We start from the raw sequence: 13,126 nt of genomic DNA on the forward strand, positions 1-13,126 counted from the left end.
CATCAACTGTTGTCTCCCCGAAACGAATCATGTATTTGAATGATTCAATGACTCGCTCCTCATAAATGAATCGTCTCCACCATCTACTGACGTAAGCTTGGAACCTGCAGCGTCACTGAAAATCTCCAGATCGACAGTCTGAAACGGACTTTATTGGAATAGCAGTTTTGTACACATAATACAATTAAATGTTATTTTTTTATCCCTTTATTATATTAATTTCCCAATTACAATTTTTTTCTCTCTTCTTGAAAAAGATAAGACTGCTACCACAAAATGTTTTTGTAAAACGAGTGCAGGTGAAGAGTTACTGCTTCAGATAACGTGTTGATATCAGTCAACAGTTGTCACACTAATATAGGCCTACTGATAAAAGGAAATCTTACTTTAAAAAGTTTTCTTCCCTACAAACGTTATTTAATACAGCGTTTTGTTTACCAAAGCGTGAGATATTGAAAGCTGACAGTTTTGTAAATGCATCTGAGAAAGTAATAGTGCACTCTGGTGGCCAAAGGTTACTAGTGCATTATTGTCAAAAAAGGTCAACGTGGGTTCAGTGAACTATATATTTTGTTAATTCAAATAATACTTTACAATAATATATATAATTTATATATATATATATATATATATATATATATATATATATATATATATATATATATATATATATATATATATATATATATATATATATATATATATATATTGGTTATAAAACCAACAATGGCCTTTAAAATGACTTAAAATGCGATAATGATTTGTTAATATGAGATAAAAACTTACAATGAGATAAAAAAAAAAATTAGGTTTCAGGATTTTTTTAATACCAAACGTTAAGGATGGTTCTCAACTATGTTATAAAATATATTACACAATAATTTGATAAACCACTTTGCTTTATGCAATATGTGCTCAAGAAGTCCATAAACCGTTTTTTTTTTTTTTTTCATTAAGCACAATGTTATCTATATACTGTATCTGATTTGCATATGAAAGTGCTTGTTGGAACAGCGTGTTGAAAAAAGAACTGTAATACTGGGAGTAGTAATTGGCCAGATTTTCATAATAATATCTAATATTTCATAAGAATATTGATATATAATTTGTTTTCCTATGCAATTCTTTTGTCTCCCAAAAATGCATAATAAACATGCTTTTAGTCCTGGTGTCCTCTACAGTCGACATGTATAAAATGATGTCATTTTTCATAACAGGAAGTCATATTTTGATTTGAAGCCCCGTAAATATTTTCCTGAGATGTTGATTTATGACAAACAATTCATAAAGTTAATCAGATTTACATTACAGTTACAAAATATGATCATCTTTCTATAAGGATGTACAGTTTTATCACTAAACTAATGTCAGCCATTTTTTAAAACCAAGGAGAGGGAGTGTTCACGGTGAAACATCCAATCATTTGGTACTTCTGAAAAGCCCTGAATGTGCTTTGCATGACACCCAGACTTAATACAGTGAAGTGTGAGGTCTCAGAGAAATTCACTAAAATATAATGTCCAATTCAAAGGCAAAATCTCCATAGATAGGTCTCGTGTTTGGTGTTTTGGTAGGTGTTTTTTTTTTACCTCCATAATATTTGAGGAGGGTCGGGGGGGTGGGGATGGCACAACAATACAATCCTGCTTAGGGCACCCATTTGGCCAGCAACAGCCTTGAGTTCAATATATATGTTTTGTCATGACATTAAGATACGTGCCAATAAATTAAATGACTTTAATGTTTAAATGCAACCTAAGAAATGTTCAAAGAGTAAATAAAAAAATCATTTAAAAAGTGGGAAAAGTCCCCTTTTATGGGCTACGGTGAAAAGCTTTTAACATGTAAGCAGAGCATACAATGCTATTCAATCTTTTAGAGGTTTAATAATAAATTCAATATATGAGTCATTGAATGGATTATAGTAGCTTTAGCTATGGATATTTCCTGCGTTGCATTTGGAGTTATAGCCAGGTGGGCGACAGGATTGCTTACTGAAATTAAATCTACTATACTTTAAGTGTTTGAAAGACTCTCGGTGAAAGATGCATTACTGAATCTCTTTACAAGAGAAAATGTGGCTCTGAGTCTGAATAGGCACCTTTTTTAATGTTAAAGTAACTACTTTAATGTGGGTTCTAGGTTTTTTATTTTTATTTTTTTTACTTCAAGTTTAATTGTTAATTGTTAACCTTTAATTGTCAATTAACCTTTAAATACAAGTTTAAAGGTTAATTGTTTCTCTATTTGATTCACTAACAAGAACACAAATGAAATACTTTTGTATTGTACTAGTTTTATGTTGTTTTTTTACACAGACAAAAATCATCTCTCTGGGATTTAAAGTTACATTTAAACAAATAATCTCAATATTTTACAGCTCATTTAAATAAAATCGTATGTCACTATTGAAGTCTGAGTCTGTTTGGTGATGTTTTTTTTTTTTTTTTGAATAGCAATAGTATTTTCAGATAAAATACAAAGATTCACATTATAATGCTTTTATGTATTAGTTTTTTTCTAAGTTTAAGGAATTTCGGCCTCTGAGTAATTATATTTTCATTAATCTATTTTAATTTGATGAAGGTCTACCTTTGATCATATTGTAATTGATGGGCCCATACATATATATTGACATTACAAAAATAATACATAGTTTGCATAGACAAACCATCTGATGTAACATATTACCTCATCCAATATGGCTTAAAATGAAACTAAACTAATGTAACTCATGTTCTTTTGTGCAAAGATTCTTTCTCTCTCTCTCTCTCTCTCTCTCTTTCTCTCTCTCTCTCTCTTACCCACACACAGGCAGCACCTTGAAGTGTCAGCATGTGGCCATTTGTTCAAGACAATGATATTAAGAAGGTGTGAATGATGTGTTACATTTGTTACATTAAGCAAACAGGCACACAGAGCTCATTTCCTCTCTTTCGCTCTCTTTTTTCAGCATCCTACTCATCACACTATCAACTGTCCTCCTCTGACACCCATGATTTTCTAGCAGCTGACAAATGGCGTATGATTTGGGACCGAGCTGCAGTCAATATTTACTGATAGATGCGTTTCAAAAACACCAGAGGATTTTATTCCTCGTTTCAATTCAAATAGTGACAAATGCTATTATTAAATACAATTTTTGTGAAATGTGTATTATTGTGAAAAAGTCCCTTTATGCAAGGATGTTCATTAAATATGACAGAAACAACATTACATGAATACAATAACAGTCACTTAAATTATGTACAATCTTATTTACAAAATAAGCGGATAACATTGAAGGCTAATATTAAAAAACAGCATTTAACGATTATTATTGATAAATAAAACCAGTTTCAATGTAGTTCATCCGTACAGTCGGTCAACATGGTAAAAAGATCTGCTATCTATACATTGACATATTTTGTTATGGATATTATGGCTTTTATTAAGCCATGACCACATAAAACATGAGCACATAAACCAAATTATAACCAGGCACACACAGAATGTGTGAAGAAGACTTCTTTTGCATTTTCAGCCAAGATTTTGAGGCAAATCTTTGACTTTGAGCTGAATGGATGTTTGCAATTACTGCATTCTTATAGTTATCTGAAAGCATTATCAAATTATCCAAAATGCTTCATGACTGAACATGCAATGTGAATGATTCTGCACTGCGTTTTGTGGAAGCAGGTAACCAGGCTGGAGTCTCACAGGACGTGGTAGACTGGTCTGCTGCTGGGACTGTCTGGAGAACTGCACTGGGAATCACTTCCAGTCGGAGAGAGAGCAACCATGTTCCTCATTCCCACCGCAACTCCCGTATCTACAGAGGACAGCCTGTCCACGATGCTGGAGAGACACTGCAAACTGGACGCTCCTGGAGTTCTGCCCACTGCGCTAGCTGGATTCAGGAAGAAACAGGAAATGACATCATTGGTGACAAACAAAAAGACTTCCACAATGAAAAACCAAATTATAATGATCTCATTTCTCACCATTTTGTGCTTCAAAGTTGTAGTTATTCCCAAAGTTTGGATTCATCTGAGGCCAGACAGGACTGTTGCAGTCAATCTAAAGTGTAGAACACAAAAAGTTCCCTCAGTGAACATATATGTGACATGGATTTGTTGTCTTCTTGTGCATCACTGGAGCAGCACTGCATAGTCTGTGAACCTCACTGTGTCTCTTTCTTTCACAAGCTGGTTACTTTGCAAGGGACTCCCACGCTATGTTGGGCTTCAGGCGTGGCAAATTGATTGAGTCAGTGGAAGCCACACCAGTTTGTGCAAGATGACACTTTCTCTGAGTAAATCTGCAGAAAATCCTGGCAGCAGCGCAGCTCATGCAGTCAGTCTGGAATGCAGGATGGCTGTCACTTTCCTGCCAGTCTCTGTTGGCTGGATTTACTGAGGCTTTATTGGGCTGTAAAGAGTCCAGTGGGGGAGCCATCACTATATCCTCCATTCTTAAATCCTGTACTGAGATTTTGTCAGAAATTTTTTGTGAACCAACATCTCACACTGTGTGTAGCATTGCTGTTTGAATCCTGCAGCCTTCTAGGTCAGGTCACACTTGTAAAAGTGGTTGCAATCTCAGTTCATTTTCAATCTGATTAAAAGTTTACAAACTAGCTCACTCAGAACATTTACATCGGGAAGGCTTGTCCTTGTCAGCAAATGGCTCGAAGTCTCTAATAAAAAAGTCAATGTCACTTTTGCAGTAGTGATTTTAATCCCAGTGAGACTTTTTTTTCCTGATTACATGAAAGTTCATTACCAAATATGCTTTGTCAGCCAACCTAGAAGCATCTCAATTACTATTTGCATCATAGCTTACTCAGAACAACAGAGTCTAGAAGACCTTCCAGGTCAATTAGCCAAATGATTAGCACCGAGCTAAATTAGCAAAAATATGCAGCTTTTTCTAAACTGTAAGGTCCAAATCAAAGAATATGCCCAAATATATGTTAATAATGTAAACATAAATGCTACCAGTGCTAGCAAAATGCATCTTAGTGTCATTAGCAAACATATTGATTAGCAAGCCCATAGTAAACAGTGACAATTTTGGTGTCTTTAACATATATAGCATATCGTAGGTCGACTGAGCATTGAAACAGACACAACAAAGATGTTGTTTAGACAAAAATCAATACTATATGTTGCAATGTGCCACATATACTGTAGAAGTTCCTTGATAAAAAACAGTAAGCTTATATCATAGCGTATGAAAAGAGACAGATGTGGGCAGCAATTTATTGTTGTCATGCTGAGACTGAGGCATTCCTGACTCCATTTGATGGATAGAATCTCTGTGTGCTATTGAGAAAAAACATGAAGTCTAAAACACAGACAGACAAGGACACAGACCTTGTCTAGATACATAAAAAAAAATGGAAACCTCAAAAATGAACATTCAAAAGGATTTTCTGTGCATTTGGGCCTTGACCTTTAGAAAACTCACTCTAGAAGAGGAAACCGGAGTATTTCGGTTTTGACAGACATTCAGTAAGATGTCAATCCATCTAAACCCCAAAGTAAGAGTTGAAGAGTAAGAGAGTAATATTTACCATGCTTTCAGAACAGCTTGATGAGGGGCTGGCCGGCTCAGAGCTGCTTTCCATTGGCAGGCTGTAGTAGTTCTCCACTTGTTCCCTGAGGAGATCCTGAAGGCTCTCGATGTAGTGGATGGCGTTCCTCAGGATCTCCACTTTGGGAAGACGCTGACTGGGGTTTGCCGAGGTGCAGCGCCGTAGTGCCTCAAACGCATGGTTCACCTTCTTCAGCCTGCGGCGCTCCCTCATAGTGGCAGCTCTCCGGCGGTCCACCGTGCTGGATTTGCGCTTACAAGCTTTGCAGGCCCATTGGAGACAGTGACCCGGCTGGTGTGGGGCCCCGGGGGCCCGGACGTGCTCGTCCTCTTCAGACCCCGCCAGTTCCCCTCCGGGGGCAAACTCCAAACCTTCAGGCGATGATGCACAGGTGCTGTCATAGAAGATCTGGGATGTAGAGAATATGTCCATGATTGGTTAGATTTGTGTAGATGTAGGCGATCTGTGAGGGGGCGACCTCTGAGTGATGTGGTTTCTCTGGTGCCATACCGCCCTTCTTATATGTCGGGGCCCACACTGGTCAGCCCTAGTGACCGTGGCCCATTGGCCGAGGCAGGGCTCAGAGACCCCCCTTCCTCACCAGATCCCAAACCCAACACCCCTACTGAGTTTCCCACATCTGTGTGGAGGGGTGGTTTCTCACTCAGTTCAACAGTGTGACGGTCATTACAAGAGAGAATTATCACCAATAAACATTCATGTGAAGAAACTCTTGCTTTCATTGTCTACTTAAGACCTTACTTTACTTCAGGGCTTTTATACTTGTATATCTTTTTTTAATCTGTAGCCATTTACATTTTGTCTCCTAACTTGTCCATGAATTTGTATTGATTATTAAAACTCTTTAAAAGTATTAACAATTGATTGCATATAGTTAAGATCCACGGATATATGTCTGCCTGGGCCCCCTGAAAGTTGGAGAGATGAGTTTCATTTTAGTAAAAATTTTAACCGAACAATTAAATGTAACTTCTATTATCTCAAAACAAAGCGGTCAAGAATGACTCCATGTTTAAGAGTTTGCTGGCTAATTTTACGCTTGAGGAAAGAGCAGCGTTGCAGATGCGGCCCAGCTGTTAGGGTTGGTGTACCATTTCAGAGGCACACACTCACGCAGATACACATCTCAAGATCCGGACTGGATGAAGGTGTCAGAAACAGCGTGTCCGTGTTAGTTAAGCTAAAGCTCATTCATTTTTTTAAAAAGCTCGTTAGCAACTTATCTTTGCTACTGTGCCACTTTGTGAAAAGAAAGAACCTTTAAAAAGCAATTAAAAGAAATTGCAACAAACACTGAAGCAATAATCACATAATTATCATCAATTATTTTGATATTTAAATGTATGTGTGTGTGTGTGGGCATGTTTTTGTGACATATCAGGAGACAACTCTGTATAATGACATGGGTATGACACAGGTATAACAAGGAGAGGGTGACTTATGAGGACATAACCCATGTCCCCATTTTTCAAAACGCTTATAAATCATAAAGAAATAGTTTTATTTTGAGAAAGTAAAAATGCACAAAGTTTCCTGTGAGGGTTAGGGTTAGGTGTAGGGTTGGTGTAGGGCCATAGAATATACAGTTTGTACAGTATAAAAACCATTCACTTTTGGGATGTCCCCACTTTTCACAAAAACAAACGTGTGTGTGTGTGTGTATGGTTTCAAAAACTGAAAAAATTAAACTTCCACCACACACAGTCAGATATCCACACCACTAGAGTTTATACCAATTCTTTTAGAGGTTGATCAAGGCCATGATCGTTTCCTTGATCACACGCCTACTTCAAAACTGTATTACTTCGCAATTCAGTAGCTATATACTGTATTTTTGAGGATACTTGAAATCTGAGCATCTTTATTTTCATAGCAACCTGTTGGATAACATTTTCAATTTAATCACTCAATTACGTGAATATAGCAGTCCCAATGGTGAGTAAACGCAGTTATGCAATAATAATAATAATAAAAAAAAAACATTGTTTATAACCCTAACACTGATCAAGTGTCTTAAAATCACTGTCTTTTGCTGTATAGACGTCATTACTCGAGCCCTCAGTGTTGACACCTAATAAAGACACAATACGGATATTTCTCGCAACATGCTAAAACGTTTGGCCTCTCCAGTGTCTGGGAACCACGCGCACCTAAGAAAACATGAGCCAGTGTAGTTTGTATTGCGCACAGCTGAAGAAGACATTGACCAGGGATAATCCTGCTTAGCTGTCGTTCAGATCAAAGACAATTAACAACATGGACAACGAGAAAACCTGATAGCAGTCTATAACTGAGTCCAACCTGCTCCAAGATTTGGGAACATTGCGATGTCTCAGGGAACTTTTCTGAGGGCTCCTGTCAAGGGTCAGGGACTGTGTTACGTAAGAGTAGGGCAGAGGGTGAGTGCTAATGCTTTATTAACAGTTTTATTCTGTGTTTGTTAGGAGTAAATGTGCAATTCCAATTCCCCTTCGTTTGATTGTTTTCATTGTTCTCGCACATTTTTCTAGTTTTTCCATTGATATGAGTAGCCTATATGAAATCTTAAAAAAAGGTATCTAGAGAAAAACAATGAGAAGACAAGCTTTTCATCCACCCTCTAGTTTTCTCACTCCATCCTTCTTTTGCCTGCCAAGATCAGCAACCATTGGCTGCACTTTTTCCACCAGCAATAACAGTATCATATTTGATCACATGGTCAGATGGTGTGATTGGCAACAGCATTTGTCTGGCAGCTAGAAGAAGTGTTTCCTCAGCTCCAGTGATGTGGGACATTAGAATGGCTCCATGACTGGACATTCAAAGGAATGTCCATAAATCTTATATATTTTAGATTTTACTTCATCTTTAATCCAAAAGTTTAGCTTTAGTTGTTTTTTTTAACCAGCATTTCCCTCTGTTTTACTCCACATCTCATCGCTTAAACCAAACCTGGATATTTAAAAAAAACCATGAAGATTTTGCTTTGTTGGATGCAAACGTAGATAGATATAGATAAATAGATAGATCGATAGATTTCAGTATGATGACCACTTTCTGAGCTAAACTCTATTGTATAAAAAAACATTGTATAATTTATATCTCATTCTATTCTTCTTAAGGAAGTTGATGCTTAAACAAAGACTCCATTACGTCTCTAGAGGCGTCTGAGCAATAAAATGTTGCTATGGGATAATTCCCAGATAGCATGATGCTATAATCACATTCATTGCTACTGGCCCGAGGCTATTAGCCCCGCCCGGCCCGGCCCGTTTTAAGCCCTGGTTCGCACTGGCCTGCTATTGTGCCTCCCTTTGATGGAAACTAATGACACATTTGTAGTTATGCACATTAGAGTATGTTCACGTGCAAATCAAGCAATAAATCTGCTAAAGGCAGACAAAAAAACAATAAAATCGCACCATCTCTACATCTGAGATCCTATTAAAATAACACTGCAGACAGAGATATCTGGTTCCAGTCTGGCTCACTAAGAGCAAGATCTATGAATCTCTTTGAAGTGCCCTGCTCTTAATACCATGTAACTTATCAGACAATTACTCCAAGTGTGTAGTCGCCATTCTTCTTCTTTCAAAAACATTTAGAAATCTTACATTTTTTAAAGTTTTTCATCAGGGCTAAATGATTGCTAGTGCAAAAAAAAACTCAAATTCAAATTTACAGTTAACCAATAGGAAAGTCAAATGCTATAGCATCCACCAATCACATTACATAATAAACAAACAATCACACTTCAGGCCAATAGACTCGAGTTTTTATGGTGGGCTTTTAATCAACATCGTATTAAAGCAAAATAAAAGACATTGTGAAAAAAAGAAGCATATAGAATACATACAGCATGTTATTATGGTTTACATTTATAATCCCATTTTATTAAAAATACTTCTATATAATATGTCTTTAATTTTTAGCGAAATATGAATTTCCCCCTTACAGCATTGTTTGCCAGATGTGTGTTGTGCAGGTCACTGGTCATTCCGAGTCATTTGAGAGTTTAAGTACATAAGTTAACTTGTGTCTGTGATGAGGTCAAAGGTGGTAGTGTGTTAAATGGAAAGATCAGAGAGCCGGTCCTGACAGACAGCACGCTGTGCAAGATGGAAATGCTGCAGAGGAGCCTGGGAACACCAACAGATCAGCTCTACCGATGGATAATTGCCAAGCTCACACGCATTCACACTCGCGAATTAAACCTGAGCACTAAATGCGATGCAACCCAACCCAATGCTTCAAGGGGAAACCCCTCACAGGCTGTAACATTATGATAGCTGCCATGTCGCTTACAGCTTTGCAATATTTCCCCCGACCATCCATCTACTTGTGATCAGGGGACAGATACGGCAGGTTTCAATGCAGCCAATCCTGAGTCCTGCCCTGCCAGGTGGGACTAAGAGGCTAGGCCAGGTCTATTTCAGGGTCAGTCATACTTTACACTCTGTCAATACTCGTAAATCTTGGAGAGCTGCTGGCTTGACTGGTCAAGGCTGGTGGTGGAATACAGAGGGCTCTTAATTCAATGGGTTTAATGAGGACATTTGGTGGTTAGCCATCCTTGCGAGCCATACATGCCTGTTACCTTCAGCTGTAATGTTACAACTCAAAATAGATTCAACCGAACGAGTGTGATGCTAAATTAATTTAAACCTTAACAAGGCTGAATGTTTTCATTATTTAATGCCATTATCCAATTTTATAAGACAACAGGCGGGTACATTTTGACATCACAAGATGCAGGCATATCAATACCTGAAAAAATCTAAAAACGTAAAATAATACAAATTATAAAGCAAATAAATGACAATCAAAGTGTTAAAATGAATTAAATAAATATCAAATAAAAACACAAGAGTACATCATTGATATTATTCATGTTTAATGTTGAAAATATATCTGGTATGATCAAGTGCTCTATTTTTTTCTTGTCAATTTATAAAATAATTTAAGTAACAGCAATATATTATAAGATATGTACATTTTACGAAGACTTCATAAATTGACAGGAATCATTTTGCTGAAATGAATGACCCTGGAATTAAGCTGGAATTACCTGCAACAACTACACTGAATGGTCATTTAGGAAACAAGAAAAAAACATCGAAATATTACATTGGAACACTTCTTAATAATATTTGCAATGAAATAAATGCATTATATAATTATACAATGCTTAGCAGATCACATAGTTACGCCAATAAATGCTATAAATATATAGAAATTTCCTTACGAAAATATATTTCCATATATATTTATATTTTTTTAAATTGAACATGGTCTGTTGTGCATTATTTAATCATAATTGTAAATGACTTCTTTACAAACGTTATTGCAAAGTGTTGCCTATTACATTCAGAACATTCACACTAGCTCATGGAAATAAATATATGAAGGAAATGTGAGGTGGATGCTCGAGCTTCACTTTTCTGAGATCTGCTCGGGACAGCGAGCTTTCGTCTCTTCAGTGGAAATGCTGTCAACAATCGAGGAGAGGTGGCGAAGGCTGCTGGACGACGACTCCACTGCGGCTTCTGGAACACATGCACATCACGCACACACGAGTTCGCATGGATCAGTTTGCATCAAGAAACACGCGCGGGGAATTACAGGCAACTGTGCACAGAGACATAGGCTACGCAACAAAATGTACGCAGCGAGATTTACTGGACACACAAATCACAATGAATTATGTAGCCTACGACAAATGTCGCACAGAGAATTACGCGCAGACACTTACGAAAAGTCAAGTATGCAAAAAGAAATACACGAACATAAATTACGCGCAGACACTTACGAAAATGCACAGACACTTCCGCCCTATAATTTCAGTCAAACGCACTACACCAACACTGGAAATGAGAAATCACAGTTTCTGGAAATCAGACACTGCAGTTTCTGTAGTCTCTAGTAGCTCTGTAAGGCACATGCAAATTTACGCTCAAGTTAAAGTACTCAGGCAACTACGCACCTGAATTACGCACGTGTCCACTGCATGAAAAATGAACAGTAAGCAACTATTGACCTTAATGATTAAAAGCCTTAATGCGTCTCTTTGTTGCTCTGTACCAACCTTCTCGATGACCGGCCATCTGGGAGTTGGAATGATCTGGAATCCCCTGCCAGTTCTGGCAGGTCTTTTTCCAGTGATACTCATTGGGAGCCACCTGAACAGGCAATCATGATGGAAAGCATTAATACGGCTCTTAATTGAATTTTTAGCACATCAAATCAGTATTCATAAGCTGCAGTAAGACGTGTCACCACGTGGACCCAGCTGCTGTCAGAGCGCATGGATCGGTTGTTTTGGCTCGGTTATGTTCTTACATGGTTTTCTTTCACGTTGTACGTGTAAGGGTCACTTTCAGGGTTATGTTCTTGCTCATCTAGCGTATGCAACAGGTCCTGCAGTTTCTCGATGTAGTTTATCGCGCTGCGTAAAATCTCCACTTTGGGCAGCCTCTGGTTCGGATTGGGCACCGTCTTTTTCTTTAACGCGTCAAACGCTTCGTTGATCTTTTTAAGCCGCCTCCTTTCTCTCAGAGTGGCGGCCTTTCGCCGGTCGGTCGGCGCGGATTTTCTCTTACAGATCTTACATGCCCACATAAGACACTGCCCTTCGCAGTGAGGCTGGAGCCCCGGCGGCGCGAGGACGTGTTCCTCCCCGCTGCTCTCGCACCCTGTCTCAGACGGAACCGGATCCTGTCCCGGGGACAGAGGGCTGTCGTTCCCCTCATAGAGTGGGGACACTCCAGGCATATCCAAGGTCCCATGATCCGCCTCGAGATAACGTAAATCGTTAAAAAAATTAGTGTTGGTCTCAAACAGGTCCATCATGTTGATGTAGGCTGTTTTGACAGTAGGACTGTTGGCATTTAAATAGCCCTGTGACACAAGTCAGGGCACTTAAATATAGACTGTGAAATTCTATCCAGCGCTTAGCTGTTGCAGGCCTTCAGACTAATTTCAATAGACCTTCAGGACCACAGGAGTCCAGTGCAAAATAAAGGAGACACTTTACATTAAAGAGATGTTGCACAATGTAGACTACATCATGTTACTTATTATAATACAAGTCGTTTATACATACAGGTACTTCTAGAGATGGATAGGGGACACCGGTGCTAGTTGTCATTTATGCACAACACTCTATATATTTCGGCAAATACAAAAGATTTGAGTCAAACGTCCAGTGACACTTTTAAGTGGTTTTCTATGTCCTATGATATATTCTATATCAATACATTTGTATTGATTGATTTATTGATTGGTTGATGGTTAGTTGGTTGGTTGGTCATTTATATCATCCAAACTAAGGTGCTTTGCTAAAAATTGTAAAACTGAATCAGATTAAATCAGGTCAAAATAACTCTTTAAGGTAACAATAGCAGGTTCCAACTTTTCAGAGTGTATTTTAAAGCACTCTGCACATTTACAAATTATTTGTATATTACTGTATATACAATAGGGATTATTCACCCAAAAATGAAATTCAAACAGATGCTGGTAGCCATTGACAGGGCTTTTTTCATACTG

General features: G+C 37.9%; 2 protein-coding genes across 2 annotated transcripts; both read right to left on the reverse strand.

The window, feature by feature from the left end:
- Positions 1-3,169: 3,169 nt before the first annotated feature.
- Positions 3,170-6,320, reverse strand: myf5 (myogenic factor 5). The gene is made up of 3 exons (XM_052572730.1): positions 5,558-6,320; positions 3,984-4,059; positions 3,170-3,889 (listed from the first exon to the last, which is right to left on the reverse strand). Exons 1-3 carry the CDS (start codon positions 6,008-6,010, stop codon positions 3,696-3,698), a joined length of 723 nt encoding a protein of 240 aa, XP_052428690.1. The 5' UTR covers positions 6,011-6,320; the 3' UTR covers positions 3,170-3,695.
- A 4,135-nt stretch (positions 6,321-10,455) lies between these two features.
- Positions 10,456-12,452, reverse strand: myf6 (myogenic factor 6). Its single transcript, XM_052577355.1, has 3 exons — positions 11,918-12,452; positions 11,664-11,757; positions 10,456-11,124 (listed from the first exon to the last, which is right to left on the reverse strand). Exons 1-3 carry the CDS (start codon positions 12,425-12,427, stop codon positions 11,012-11,014), a joined length of 717 nt encoding a protein of 238 aa, XP_052433315.1. The 5' UTR covers positions 12,428-12,452; the 3' UTR covers positions 10,456-11,011.
- Between the last annotated feature and the right edge of the window lie 674 nt (positions 12,453-13,126).

The sequence above is a fragment of the Carassius gibelio genome, chromosome A4 (genome assembly GCF_023724105.1).
Source record: "Carassius gibelio isolate Cgi1373 ecotype wild population from Czech Republic chromosome A4, carGib1.2-hapl.c, whole genome shotgun sequence".
NCBI lineage: Eukaryota > Metazoa > Chordata > Actinopteri > Cypriniformes > Cyprinidae > Carassius > Carassius gibelio.

Excerpts from the sequence above, each read along its gene's own strand:
- myf5 (XM_052572730.1), bottom strand. The coding sequence starts at position 6,010 with ATGGACATATTCTCTACATCCCAGATCTTCTATGACAGCACCTGTGCA. Across the intron at positions 4,060-5,557 it reads CAAGCTGTTCTGAAAGCATG|ATTGACTGCAACAGTCCTGT; the intron begins GTAAATATTACT and ends TCTACACTTTAG. Across the intron at positions 3,890-3,983 it reads CAACTTTGAAGCACAAAATG|CTAGCGCAGTGGGCAGAACT; the intron begins GTGAGAAATGAG and ends TCCTGAATCCAG.
- myf6 (XM_052577355.1), bottom strand. The coding sequence starts at position 12,427 with ATGATGGACCTGTTTGAGACCAACACTAATTTTTTTAACGATTTACGT. Across the intron at positions 11,758-11,917 it reads ACAACGTGAAAGAAAACCAT|GTGGCTCCCAATGAGTATCA; the intron begins GTAAGAACATAA and ends TTGCCTGTTCAG. Across the intron at positions 11,125-11,663 it reads GATGGCCGGTCATCGAGAAG|AAGCCGCAGTGGAGTCGTCG; the intron begins GTTGGTACAGAG and ends CATGTGTTCCAG.